Source organism: Parasteatoda tepidariorum, chromosome 11, assembly GCF_982258835.1.
Source record: "Parasteatoda tepidariorum strain Cologne lab strain chromosome 11, Ptep-v5.0, whole genome shotgun sequence".
Classification (NCBI taxonomy): domain Eukaryota; kingdom Metazoa; phylum Arthropoda; class Arachnida; order Araneae; family Theridiidae; genus Parasteatoda; species Parasteatoda tepidariorum.
In genome coordinates this window covers 39,543,742-39,559,516 of record NC_141765.1, presented here as the reverse complement: position 1 = coordinate 39,559,516, position 15,775 = coordinate 39,543,742, and the positions used below count along the sequence as shown (strand labels likewise).

At 26.6% G+C, this 15,775-nt stretch overlaps 1 protein-coding gene across 3 annotated transcripts in view; it reads right to left on the bottom strand.

Annotated features, from left to right (window-relative positions):
- Nucleotides 1-15,775, bottom strand: part of Epg5 (ectopic P-granules autophagy protein 5) — a 175,310-nt gene that overhangs the window by 137,694 nt on the left and 21,841 nt on the right. For all 3 annotated transcript variants that reach the window (XM_087155460.1, XM_087155461.1, XM_087155462.1), the window contains 5 exons: nt 10,911-11,047; nt 10,580-10,791; nt 5,490-5,586; nt 342-450; nt 111-264 (listed from right to left, as the gene is read on the bottom strand). In XM_087155460.1, coding sequence (XP_087011586.1) covers nt 111-264; nt 342-450; nt 5,490-5,586; nt 10,580-10,791; nt 10,911-11,047 — 709 coding nt within the window. The remainder of the gene's footprint in view (nt 1-110; nt 265-341; nt 451-5,489; nt 5,587-10,579; nt 10,792-10,910; nt 11,048-15,775) is intronic.

The window sequence follows — 15,775 nt, the reverse complement described above, 5'->3', positions numbered from 1 at the left end:
AATAATGAAATATGAAAATAGAAATTAAACAGTAAGCAATTTAGAAGACTTAAAGAAAAGGTATGCTTATTTTAAAGACTTGTACAACAATATACTTTACAACAACTAACCTGATCATGCTACAAATGTATTCTAAAGATAACGGAAATTCTTCCTTTGACAATGCTTCTAACCCACCATACAATACTTCTAAAAGAGCACTTGAATAAGCAAATATCTTTATTAATCTCAATTCTGATGGATTCTTTATAATTACTTCAGCATCTATAAAAAAATGTGTTTAAAACTAATTGTAACAAATTATTTAATTAGTTCTATCACAAAGTAATATGCTTTTTTACCTTTAGAGTTCAATAAAATATGTTCACACATTTTTGCTATTGATATTTGATTTAGCAGAGATACTAGATCACCATCAGACCAATTTTTAGTAAGTTCAAAATGCTCTTCCTACAAATATTTTAAATAAAAGCAAAATTAATTAAAACTAATATTTCTTAATTATATTTCTATACATTATAATATTAAATACATATTATAATAATTTCTTAATACATTAATATATATATAAATATATATCAAAATAAGTAAACTACAAATTAGTTAACTAAGTTGACTTTACAAATGATGAACACACAACTGAAATTTTATTAAATATGTCTATAATTAAAAGTGATCACAAGATGAAAATTTCCAGACTACAGAAAAAATTATCTTAAATTAAACAAAATAAATTAATTTAAGAACACTAACAAAACTTTGTTGCCCTAATAACCTGTCTATTCAATTTTGTAAAATAATTAAATGGATAATTTAAGTATAACCTATTTAATAAATTTAACTGTTTTCTGTTGAAGCACTTTTTGATGAAGTTACAAGAAGTTTTTGATTACATCATATTCTAAAAAGTGCAACAAAATTAAAAATGCCAAGTATCCAACAACCGCAAGACTCTAAAAAAACTGAACATTAACATAAAAAATTAATATTTAAACCAAATCAGTCAGTTAGGAATCATATAAATTATAAAAAGCCATATATCACAATGTTACTTTCTCAAAATCTAGAAAACAAATTTATATTTTGTCAAATATGATTTTTTTACTTCAAGTGGAAGTGTAACAAGTTTTATAGTTAAAAAATTCTTCGGTCATTTTTAAACTCAACTATTTTTGAGAATTGTATTTACGATTGCTCAAAAATATGTTTTGCATGAAATGATCATTGGATAAATGAATAAGTAATTCATTTATCCAATTCAATAAACAGTTTATAAATGAATTCAAAATAAGTTTTACTTTCACATTCAGTTTCAGAGAAACAGTAAAAATGAGAGTGTTCAACAGTAATAGGAAAATATTATAAAGAGATTTAGTAAATAAGTCTATTTGTGTTCATATTTTTTTAAAATCACACATCATGATTCATGCATATATGCATAAGAATACATTAGAAATTTATCAAATACAGCACTGTTTTATAAGCTTGGTTAGAGATAAAATTTATAAACTATACTATCTTTATACATGCATACATAAAAATGCATGTATAGAAATACAGTACAGAACCCGTTTATCCGGAAATCAGAAAACCGGAAAACCAAAAAACCGGAACGAAATTGGATAAATTTTCCCGCCATTTTTTAAACAAAAAATTTTTTTCCTCATAAGATTTTAGGATTTTTCTTTCTTTTTTGAAAGATGTTCACCTTACCATCATTTTGGAAATAATTATTAGTGTATTACTTCGTTTTTTCTTCTTTTTAAGATTATTTCCCCCCCCCCCCCAAATTTTTTTCGTTGGGTTTAACAATAAAAAAACGGCTTTTTGTAGCGATTCAGAAAACCGGAAAATCAGTTATCCGGAATAGCGATGGTCCCGATCGTTCCGGATAATCGGTTCCCTACTGTATATTGATTCTGAACTTAGGAGTTATTTTACAAAAGCAAAAATAAAAAGCTGGTTATAAATTTAAGTTATCAGTTATTTAATGCATAGTTTTTTATGCAACGAAGATAAATATTTATTAACCAAGGAATATATGATTCAAAGGTAATAGATGATTTTACCTCGAAAAAGTGGGAGTTTTTAATTTCTGTTCACTAATATTTTATGGGGTGGTAAACAGGATTACACATTGGGGATCTAAATTATTTCCAGAAAATATGTTTTCCAAGAAAAATGGAGAGAATATCATTTTTTTTATGGTTTAAGATAGAAAATTTCCTACCAACTCTATACCTGCTATCGGTCAGAAGGGAAATAAAATAAAGAATTATGAGTATGGGAATAATGACTATAACACTGGAATGATGTCTCCTCTCATTACTTCAGCAGTGGTAACTAGAAAATTTACAGAGGCTTGAAATTTATAGAAAAATTCTTTTATGGGATTTAGTAATATATATAAAAAAAATTCTTTCATCCCTTGAGAGGAAAACTATCCCACTCTCCCCAACAGTCCATTTTCATTACTAAACCTTCTCTGAAAATCATAATTTTAAAAAAGTAATAATATTTCTTTATCTTTTGTAAATTTTTCACTTAATATGTACTTCCAACAACACTCATATGAGTTTTCCCACACCCTCATCAATTCATTCTCAACTCCTGAGTAGAGAGTTAACCCCTTAACCCCCACACATTTCAAATAACCATAATTTTCTTAAAAACTTTCCTATAACCAAGATGTTTAGTCTCTCTCTTTTAATCTGCGTGTAAATCAAGAAAGTTTTTTTCCCCAATTTTATACTTATTCTAAGCAACAAAAATGGTCCTCCCTTCCTCAACTGTCTCACACCCTAAAATCAAAATTTTAAGAGCATTTTTCACTTAATATTTAAGATCTTTTTTGTTAATTTTTAACTAATTAAAATTTAGAATATGAATCTTAATATTCTGATGCAAATGAAAAGTTTATATGAAGCAAAAATAATAATCTAACAAAGTGAAATTGGAAAAAATCATTTAATCAGCATATTTGGTACAAAGTTGGTTGACTTTTCTAATAATTATATCAATGTTTTTTAAGGGTGAAATGTATTTTTCAGTTCAATATGAATGATGTTATTCTGAAGTTTTGTTTTTTGTAAAAAAAAATGCTAGGTTTCTAACAAAAAATAAAATTATAGCCTCTGGGTTGCTATATTCAAGTTTTAAGACCTAATCATTGCTAAGCAATGAAACTATAAACTAGTTAAATTCTGTATGCGGTATGTCAAGTTAATTTAGATTATAAACTTTTATTTTAACCATTACTATCTATAGTATTCCAAATTTTTAATAAAAAAGTAATAATATAAACAAGTGTATAACAAAAAGAGGAGAGACTTTAAGGCATATACACACATTTTACTTGACCATTGATTTTTCATACAATGAATGTTAAGGACAGGAATGATAGATGCTTTACAAAATGAACATGTGAAAATGAAATTAAGATTTTAGGTATATTTATTATCTTTCTTTCTTTATCTGTGGAAGAGTTCAACTTGACTCTCCTTGAAAAATTAACAGCAGATATAGAGATAAATATTATAACCAACCTAGTATATCATGCACATTATTATTATGCGAAAATGGTAATTTTTATACTAAACTTAGAAAATAAAACTTTTGTTTCAATTTTTTTTTTTTACTTTGTTAGATTGTTATTTTTAGATCGATAACAATATGATATCGACATAGTTGGAAGAACAAAGCGCTCAGTCATTGACGCTTTTGTAGCGCTTGAGAGTGCGGCGAAGGAGATGGGACTAGTTATAAATGCAGACAAAACCAAGTTTTTGATCGCAACAAATAAAACTCCTGATCGATCTCCTCTGGAGATAATGACTTACTCTTTTGAAACTGTTAACCAGTTCAAGTACCTAGGAACCTTGATCTCTAGCCACAACAACCTGAAAATCGAAATAAATAACAGAATTTCCATGGCTAACAGAAGTTTCTACGGCCTCAGAAACCAACTGAAATCCAAGTTCATCAGTGTGAAGACAAAGTTAAACATCTACAAAACTTTAATCAGGCCTATAGCTACGTATGGAAGTGAGTGCTGGACCCTAAGCAAAATAGAGGAGGAAAAACTGCTAATTTTTGAAAGAAAAATTTTGAGGAAAATCTTTGGATCTCTTCAAGAGAATAACGTATGGAGAATTCTTTACAACCACGAAATTTACAAAAAATATGACAAATTCGGTGGGACCGACATTGTGAGAACTATTAAAGCATCACGCATTAGGTGGCTGGGCCACCTCTTCAGAAATTCTGATGCCGTCCCTGCCAAAAAAGTGACTTTTTCCACAATTGAAGGGACGAGACGTAGGGGACGACCACCTACAAGATGGATAGACGACGTGGAAAAGGACCTCAAGCTGTTGGGAGTCAACCGATGGCGGGCCGTCGCACCGGACAGGGCCAGATGGAGGAAAATCTGCGAGTCAGCCTTGGCCTGTGAAAGGCTGTTGCGCTTATGAAGAAGAAGAAGATTGTTATTTTTGTTTTATGTTTTCATTTGTATCAAAATGTTAAGAGTCAAAATTTAACTTTTAATTGCTTGAAAATTATTAAAAAAAAACTTAATATTAGATAAAAAAAATGACCTTAAATTTGATTTTATGGGAAAAGAAACTTGGGGGGGGGACTACATTTTTGCTTAGAACAAGCATAAAATAACTGAGGAAAAAACATACATCTCTTACTTTATTTACACACAAATTAAAAAAAAGAGAGACTGAAAATCTTATTTCAGGAAAGTTTTCAACAAAGTTATGGTTATTTGAAAGGTGGGGGTTAAGGGGTAAACCTTTTCCTCAGGAGACGGGAAAACTAACAAGAGTGTTATCAGAAGTCTAAATTGAGGCGAAAACAGGAAAAAAATTAAAAATGGAAATAACTGGTTTTGGTGGAGATGTAGGAAAAATTATGAATATTGAGGGGGTGGGGAGTTCTCCCTGCAGGGGAGAAAATAAATTTTACTAATTATTACTAGATCCCACAAGAGAATTTTTTTTTATAAATTTTTAACCTCAATAAATTTTTCACCACTGAAGTAGTGAGAAAGATATCATTCCAATGCTATAGTCATATTTCTTTAATTTATTAAGTTATGAGCACATTGTAGGCATAGAATTGGTTGGGAATTTTTGCTAGTTTTCAAATATGCCATAAGAAATTTTTTTTACGTTAAACCACAAAAATATTTTTAAAAAATCTTGATTTTTCCATTTTTTTTTAAGGAAAATATATTTCTCAGAAAAACTTTTGGTTGCAAAATGTAAATTCTTGCTAAGCACCCCAAAAAGCATAAATATACAAAAAAATAAAAACTGCCAATTTTTCCAGGTATCTTTCATTTTTCAGCACTTTCGTCTTAACTAATATGTTCATGCAAAAAAATTAACAAAAATCTTGAAAACAATAAATATATAATGATGAAAATTATAGTATGCTACTTAAATCTATGACTATTTTATTAGACCAGAATTACATACTTCCTCTCCATCAGAGTCTAATACAGTGAATGCTACATCAATGCAATCTACTGAAGCAGCTCTCTCTTTCAAGTCTTTCAAGAAAAAATCTCGATCACTAGAGCAAAAAATGTCAAATTCAAATAAATGAAATCTTTCAATCAATATATATATTTAAAAAATAATTTCAAAAAACCATTAAGAGTCCATTTTATATTAATTGCAATTAAAAGTTTTCTAAAATAAATAGTTTTTTGATAAAATAAAAAAATTCCAAAATATTAAGTCTCATTAATTTAATCATCATAATATTAAGTCTCATTATTTCAATAAATTTAAAAGACAATAAATACACCTAAGTAAACAACAAATTTGAATCCCATTTTAAATTTACAACAAAACCTTGATAATTTAAATTACGAGCAATCTACATTAGATAATCAAAATTTTTGAATTAGAGAAGGTTAACTTTTTTGTTTCGATTATCCACTTCAATATTATTAGGTATTCAAGATAATCAGTTATAACATAAAATTTCCTTTTAACAAAAATTAATGTCATGACAGTTAAACTAAACTACTAATGCATAAGGAGATGAAAAAAGAAAAATTATAACTTTCATAGTCCGTCAGTATCTTTGGCAACAAGATTTTATTTGTTCTCACAGAAAATGGACATTCCTAGGAATCAGCTCATTAAATAGTAAATCATGCAGAACAAACCTAGAATAATTCAGAGTCTACATACAGTTGTGCAATGTAGCTAACTTGTCTTTATTCATCAAACATAATGATGCACTTATGGAATTTTTTATCATAACTAAAAATTCTTACTTTGCAATGTGAGGCACAATATTGGCATTGGCAGAAGCGGAATTTCTTTAAAAGACATAAAGTGTTTTGCTTTTTTTTTACTATCTGGAGTAATTTTTTAAACTATTTAGAATACTTTCATTGAATATGGGAGAAGCTGGAGTCTTCAGAAGCTTGAGCATCACAGCTTATATAAAAGCAAATTAAAGAGGAAAAAAACCAAATATTATATTAAAAATACACAAGAGTCAATTTTCAGGTTAAAAAAATAGACTTTAAAATTAAGAGAGATTTACTTGCTGTTTATTCAAAGAGGGAAGCAGAGAAAAAACTCAATAAAATTTCTGTAAAACTGCATTTTAGGTTCCATTCAGGGGCACTAAAAATTCAGGTTTTCTCCAAAAAAAATTTTTCTCAAATTAGCCAGCTTATTTCTTTTGTCATAGAAAAAAAAGATTAAATTAGATATTTTCCAATTTCATCACCAAAATCTGAATACTGCAAAAATTCCAATAAGTATTTGCAATTAAATAGTATAGCTTTTCTATTTAAGTTAATTTAGCAACATAAAAAAATAAGACTTTGAGAGAAGAATTTAATTTCTCTTTTGACTACCTAGCCATTTTAAGATTTATTACTCTTTGTTCTGAAAATAAAATCCCATTGAACTCAACTTACTAGTCCGGATTGACATCATCAACATCACTTCAGAATAAACAAAAATAAATCAAATGCTAACGAGAACTATCTGAATTCTGATGCCAGCATGTAACTTTTTAAGTTTGTTGTTCATTTGTATTTCATGGGGGAAAATGGAATTAATAAAAAACATTCTTTTGCAACTGTCACTTTTGTTTTTCCTTTTGAATTGCTGTTTTTAGATATTTCACTTTCAATTTTTATTTTTGTATTTACAGTAGGGAACCAATTATCCGGAATGATCGGGACCATCGCTATTCCGGATAACTGATTTTTCCGGTTTTCTGCATCGCTACAAAAAGCCGTTTTTTTAATTGTTAAACCAAACTGAAAAAAAAATTTTTTTGGATATAATCTTAAAATGAAGAAAAAACGATGAAATACACTAATGATTATTTCCAAAATGATGGTAAGGTAAACATCTTTCAAAAAAGAAAGGAAAATCCCAAAATCTTATGAGGAGAAAAAAAAAAATTTTTTTTTAAAAAATGGCGGGAAAATTTATCGAATTTCTTTCCGGTTTTTTGGTTTTCCGGTTTTCTGATTTCCGGATAACGGGTTCTGTACTGTATATGTTTTGTAGGTGCAGTTTTAAGATAGTTAACTAATCCAGTCAACCCATCGTACTTTAGCTTTAGAAAATGTTACAAATAATCTCGGCCTACATTCAAAGTATATTGTAATTCAATCCAATTACTAATTTTGCAATAGATATGAAAAAATTTATAAAATAAAGGTTAAATTTTAAAATAATGACTAACATTAAAGAGAGGGATCTATTGAAAAGTTGTATTCATAAATTAAAAATTTGTATTAAAAAATAAAGAGAATATATAAAGACAGGGATTGATTGAAAAAAGAATAAGAATATTTATTTGTAACATTTTTGAATATTAAAAGAAGTAATAACTTATGGAGGAGAATGAGTAATTGAATTTTATCATTTTTTATATAGTGTTATTGTTATATATTATAAACCATAATATAGAAAAATATAATTTTTTATAATATTTTTTATTTAGTAGATAGTTTATATACCTTAAATATGAATAATAATGAGAAAGAATTGCAATTTGTTACAGAAATTTAATATTATACCATAATACGAACAATGTGATATATTTCATACTTTCTAATCAATTGAAAGTTCAAGTAGTTTTTTTTAGTCAATTTAAGTAAAAGTTTAGCACAAACTGAAAACTGAATCCTTTAGCTCAAAAACTAATTTCAAGATAACAACTGAAGTATTTCTTCAGCAGAACTACCAGATAAAAAGACAGATCATTATAAACTAATCAGCAATGTTATGCAACATATTTCTAAGAATATTTTTACAAAAATGCCAGGATTGCCACAAAATATTAAAAATAGAGAAAAAAATTTTTTGTTTCAATTGATATTTGTTTTCATAGAATAGAAGAAAGAGTACCGTAAACCGGGGCGAGTCTACCCATTTTAGTTTTATTTAATTTTCACTATTTTAAATTGCAAATAAATTTTTTTTACCGACGGAGGACTTAGTTCAGATGGCGCTGTAGTAGAGTGATCCGTTTTTATTTATTTGGTGTCTTTTTAACCCACCTGTTCAAACGTCTTTTGAGAGATTTGTATTGAAAATCAGCAAACTTTTAGTTGGTGCTCCGTAAGTATATTATTATTATTACTATTTTCACTTTGGGTAAGTGATAAACTTATCTAAGACAAAGATTACATTAATTTTATATGAAAAAAAAAACAAAAAGAATGTAAGTTTTGCTGTTGTAAACAAAAAGCCAGAATTCGCGGGGCGAGTCTACCCATTCGTATTTAGTTTTAATAAAGCATAATAATATAATTTAGAACTTTGTTTATATTAAAATTAAGTCATTTTAAATGAATTTGAGTATATTATTTTAATTCTGCATTGATAAATTTATCATTAATAAGAAAATTTATAGGTTAAATATAAATATAAAATATGTTTATTTTACCTATTTTTTAAATTTTTATATTACAAAATTAACTTTTTTTATTTAATGCAAGTTAAATAAATTATTATTTATTATTACAGATGGTTCGAAATTATATTCGCAAAACAAATGGATTTAAATGTTACAAAAAAATGCCATTGCCACCTGAGATGGAAAAAGCTATCCAAAGGATAAAAGCCAAACAAATAACAATTCAAGAAGAAAATTTATATTAATTTTAATTTATTTTTATCAACAATAATCAGAAAAAAATGTTATTTTATAATGTTAATGATTATAAAAACAAAACTGCGATCAAAATGTGATAATCGATCAAATACTCAGTTTGTGTTATTTTATGAATAAAAAAAATGGAATATATAATAAAGCTATGAATTTTACTTCATAAATATCCTATATAGTAACAGAAATAACAATTTAATAGTAAAATTTGATTATTTACAATGTTAACATTCATTTTAGTAGAATGGGTAGACTCGCCCCATACGAGAGATTTGTCAGCAGTTCTATAAAAATATACAGTAACAGCGTAACTGTTAATATTTTCTAAAATCGATTTCACAGCTTTAATGAGGTTTACAAAAGTTTGACCACTTGAAAGTTGACAAACTGAAAAAATGGGTAGACTCGCCCCGGTTTACGGTATTTAAAATTCTGACAAAACAAGAACAACAAAAGAGAAAAAGATAAATAGAATTGTTTAAAGAAGGAAAGGTAAGCCCTTAATAGTTTTCCCATATGACTAACTCACAAAGAAGTTCAAGTTACTTTTAAATACTTTTTTGGCAGTTTATTAAAAAAAAATTCTGGTCAACCTTATTAAGATTTTAGAATGGCATTTAGTATGAACATTAAACAAATTTAATTTATTTCATAGAAAGGTTACAACGATTACATTCTCTTTTATTACTTAGAATAAATTTGGTTATTGATAACAGTGTTTACTTGACAAGACAACTTGACAGGTTTTACTATAACTCTTAGAAAGAATAGATGACTAACTAGCAAAATAAGGAAACATTTTGTATCTTCTATGCATGTGCAGATAAAACTTATTTCATTTGAAAACTTCCATCTCCTCTCCTATTTTTAAAAATACATTAGTACTGATTAATGAATTAGAAATGTAGTCTAACCACAAAATGACATAGGGTCTCATTGATTATTTTTGTCAAACAAAACAAAATTAGAAAATAAATTACCATCAAATCCCATTCTATTCAAAGTTCTTTCTTGATATAAAATATAAACTGTTTTTAAAATCAATTACGGATTTCAGTTTTTTCTGAAAACACTGAAATTGCTCAATTTCAAATATCCAAATGAAAGACATTTTTTGATTCTAATAATAGTTTAATAAAAATTAATAGAGTTAGTTTTAGAAAAAAAAGTTTAAAACATAATTCAGTTAATTTACATAAATGTAACCAAATAAATTTAAAAAAAAAAATAGGTACTCCCAACATTTTTTCTTACTTTCGAACCACGAAAAATTATTCTCTTTTAGAAAATGTCCGCATAATAATAAGTAAATACAATTAGAAATTAAATAATGACATTCTCTACAAATTCTCTGAGTTAGTTCTAAAATTTTAAGAGAATAATAAAATATGAATTAGAGTTTACTCACATAGCAGGTTGCAAAATTAAACGCAAAACTAACAGCAAGTAATAGAGACAATGACAACTAATATTATCTTTAAAACGATTAGTGCAGCTTGTAGACCAAGACAGCTGAATGAATTCTGATGCCCATTTTTCTATGCCATAAGGACATCTTATGACATGATTCAGTAAAAATATGTTATCTGCCATATTTCCCTTTTGAAGCAGAATGGAAACCTATTGAAAAAAGAAAGTGTTATAAAACTAACGATTCAAATATCAAGGAAAATTAATAAATAGATCAATAATATTTGAATTACATTTTTGAATTACACAAAAAATAAAAACCACAGTACCAGATATTTTATCCATTTTCGGCTAACTTCTAAGAATTGTTTATCATGAGATGCCTGGCGTTGGAAAGCAAAAATTGTAGTAACACATCTCTTAAGCAATTGTAGCTTTTCAAGTCCAGATGGTGAAACTTCAGTGACTAGGGAAAAATATACATTTCTAAAATAATAAATTGCAGATTTCTTCAACAGAAATAAAAAAAAAAGACTACTTATAAACTAAAAGCATAAGAAAGATAACTTTAACTAAAATATGGCGACAAATTTTCAATACCAACCAAACTCTTTAACCCAGCATCTTTTGTAAAGATTTTAAATTTTAAGAGAAATTTAAGTTTCTATTAGATTCTTGATTCGGCTTCTATACATTGCATTTATAAATTATATAAAAGTAAATTTTTAATTAGAGATTACTTAAATGAAATTTCTATTAAGGAGCCAAAAGTTTTAGATTTTAATCATTGAATTACAATCCAAAATAACAGACTTGAACGGAAAGAACATTAAGTTTTCAGTCAAATTTGATTCATTGTTGCAACAAAATTGTTTCACATTTGTTCCACCAAACACTAAGAATTGTGAGTAGATAGGAAATAAAAATGGTATTTGAAGGGCTAGTTTTAGGATTCAGTACACAGAAGTGCTAGAACTTTAAATTTTTTTCATGATGAGCTTGGTTGCAATATAATTTAGTGACTAAACCTTGACTAAAATCATAACACTGAACTAAGTTCAGTCTATTCAGTGTTAAGTTGTACTTAGAAAACTTGATTTACTGAAAGAACCAAGAATAATAGAACTAGTTTTTTTTGTTCAAGTTAAGCTCCAGTGATATACAAAAACAAAGGTGTGGTAGTTGGATACATTGATCCAAGATACCCAATTGGTTCAAAAATGATGAAAAAATGCATATTTAACATGGGAAAAATCCATTTAGATAGCAAGCTTTTTTCAATTTGAAATGCTAGAACTGCTTCCAAAAATATCAAATCCTTTCAGATTGCTAACTTATGTGGCTCTGGTTTGGTGAAAGTTTAAAATAATCAAGCATTCAGCACTTGTGAGATACAGTCAGTTACCAGATTTCCCAAAATGGAGAATACCAAAGCAAGTGAAAACAACAAAAAAATTTACAAATGTGAAGAACCAATGTGATGATTGATTCTCTGGTCAGAAGGTAGGTGCAATAATGATGAAAGATACATGGAGAGCTCATCTCTATTTATGATCACCCCGATCTTGCACCTAGTGACTTTCATCCTTTCAAGTACCTGAAGTTCTTTTGTGTTGACAATCAGTTTTGGAACAGCCATGAAATTAGATCTGTTGTTACCTAATGTTTGCATTCAATAGCAGCAACTTTCTTTGATGAGAGCATTCAGATATTCATGTCCCCATACAATGTTGTTACCAATGTGAAGAAATAGTTTGACTATGGGACTTTATTAGTTAATAAAAGTTTGTCCCAAACTATATATTTTTTTTTGCTTAGCTGGACTTACTTTCTGTGTTGTGTTTCCCTCATAAATAATATTTGCTATCTTCTGAGTCAGATAGTTGTTTTTGTTTACATGATGTCACTGAGTAATTCAGGATGTGAGTTTCTCCTTATATTTATCATTTAAGTGATATCTGATTTGAGGTACATGGCATGAAATATTAATTGTTTTCTTTTGTGATTACATACATTATTTATTTATTTGTGATATTCATTATATATGGAGGAATCATGTTAAGATAATGATAAGCCAAAAGTTTTCAACAAATGAATTTTCTTAGCATAGGTTAGAAAACAGTATAACAAGCAGCCACCATAAAACCAGTTCAATTATTTGTTATATCACAAGTTTCACCTCAAAGGTTATCGTTATTATAGCAAGAAAAACTGAGATTATTTATTATTCAGCATATGATAGTCTAAGTTTCATAAGTTGTGAAATAAAACTAATTCAATAATAGATTACAAGCCCAAAAATATTTTGAACCTATCAAAAATGCACCAAAATAAACAAAACTATATAGTGTAAAGTTATCTCTTCATATACATCAATAACTACTAAGGCATATTTCTAGTATTTCAAATGGAGTCGAATTTGACATTTGTATTCCTTTTTATTATTCGATTATGTTCAATATTTTTTAACAGAAAATATTTCTTTAAACTTCTTATAATGAAATTTGTTTTAACATATAGATTTTTATTTTATTTTATAAATTGAATTAATACTGATGCAAATAATTCATAAGTATGATATTTTCATATTACAGACAAGCATAGGGAGGAAGCATTCTTTTCCAAGCATTACTAAAAAAACATTGAGATAATGTTTATTTGCATGTTAATTGTAGCTGTAGAGTAATATAAGCACATTGCCAGTATTCAGTTATTCTTTTATTAATAAGTTGTAACATTTATGAAATCAAAAGGGATATTTCTGAATTTATTAAAAACATTAACAGTAAAAAAAAGTTTTATGAATTTACCGCATAAAAAAAATTTATTGCAATACTGCTTTAAAAAATGCTAATATAAACCTTGGTTTTGCTACTAGTTTTTTAGCACTAGCAAACTCTGTGACAGATTTTAAAAAATAAAACCATGCTCTGATTCAGAGTAATATATTTTTTTTACTAATATATACTTTTATTTTCAACTAAACATTACTGCAATCTATGAAATAAAAAAGTTATTTATTTTAGATTTTTTTAAACAATGTTTCATATTAAGTATTAAGTTAGAAACGGAAGAATTTAATAAAAATATTATTACAAATGTAAGATTAATACATTTTTTTTAATTCCTTAAATTTCAGTAGAAAATTTTATTTGTTTAATTCATTAAACAAATTCATTAAATTTAGTAACTATTTGATCAAATGCTTTAAAAAACTTTTCTTGTTTCTTCCTACTTTTAAGTTTATAAACGATAAGAAAAAGTGATTTTCTTTATAGATTCCAATAATTAAATCTGCTTCAAAAAAGAATCAGGGTTGGCAGGTTTTTGACATGTGACAGTTTTTGACGGTTTAAACCATGGTTTAAACCGTCACGTCAAAAACCTCACTGTCAAAAATGTCAAAAACCTATATTCATATGTGAAATTTAATTAATACATAAAATTTATGTATTTTTTATAAAGGATAGTGTTTCTAATTATGTTCTAGAAAAAATAAATTTAAAATTTTGAAGAAACACTTATATTTTGAATAGTGACCAAAATCTTGTACTTTTGAAAGCTCACATCATTTGTAATATTATGTATTCATTTTCATGTGTTATTGAAAATCTGCAGTGATATAATTAAGAAATTTATTTATAACCATATTTAGTGTATAGTATAGATTATACTAAAAATTAGACATTTTTAAAGATAAACATTAGCAGTTTTGTACATTAGACATCTTTTAAAGAAAAATCTTTTTAATATTCTTTTAAATCTTCTTAATAATCTTTTTAACACAAGACAATACAAATTTAAGTGCTTTCTGTTAAATACACAGAGTAGTTAGTGTCGATTTACAGTATATTCAGCCTATTCATTTACTATGCTGAAAATTTAGTTTATCCAAATACTTGTGAATTTCATTTTGCTGAATACTATATAGTTTTGTTGAATATCTAAATATTCAGCTGTTGAATAATTACTTCTTGCTTTCAAGATATGCATTATTTGTATTCTTAATACAAGTGGAGAATAAAAAATTAAGAGATAAAAATTGTTTTAAAATGATAAGAGTAATAATTATAAATAAATATAATAAACAATATGAATTATATTTATCATTATTCACAAATATAACTACTTTTAAATTCAAATTAACATACTAGATAATAAAGATATTCGGTATAACAAAAATAAATTTTAATAATTAATTTAATTTAAATAAATTTAAATAATGCAAATTAGGGTCTAGAAGTGCAAATCTTAAGAATGGTACAATGCTATCAGAATTGCGTCACATAAACCAAAGTAATATCCTTTTATTCATCTTATATTATAAGTTATTTTAGCCAAACTGTATTAACAAAATAACAAAAATTTAATACCTGAAATATATACTGATATTATATACTTAGCATGAAAATCATAAAAAGCAGTGTTATTTAAACTTACGCACAACTATAAATATTTTATATTAACCAAAATAGTAATAATTTGATTACAATATGTTCTACAGTCATGATTTTGTTTCATTCTCCGCATCACAAATTTTGCAACTAATCATACTACAGCAATACCAAAAAAAAGATGCTTCTTTTTCATCCTTTTTAGCAGTATCATGTCCTAGTCTAAACCTTTTTCTTGTTGATCTACCCTCATCTGGCACATCATATGTTTTTAGAATAGCAGCCAGAATTTTGTGGTTATCTTCATTTTGAGCATATTCTTTTTCTGCTTGGGCATTCATTTATTTCTTATTTTTCCATAATTGTCTTATTTTTTCAAAATTAATTTAATTTAAAAAAAAAAATTTTATACACTTGTATCAAATTTGTATTTATACAACATAGCTTGTAAGTTCCTTATAAATATTAGTTATGTGTTCTTCATATGTTAAAAAGGCATAGTAATAAACTTTTAATTTTCTTAAGTATCAAAAAAAAAATTTTTTTTTCAAAATATAAATATTTAAACAATTTTTGTGCAAAATTTTTCTGCACATGCATTTGAATATAAATTTCGGAGATTTTAAATCTGTTATTTTACCTTAATTTTAATTAAAAAATATTTTAAAACCTGCTGATTACCTATAGTATAATTAAATTTCAATATAATGCATGGCAACTGTTGGTAGTTTTGTAGTTTATATATTTTCTTGGCAAACTTCAGTTTTTGATGGTTTAAACCAGTATTATACCCTTGTCAT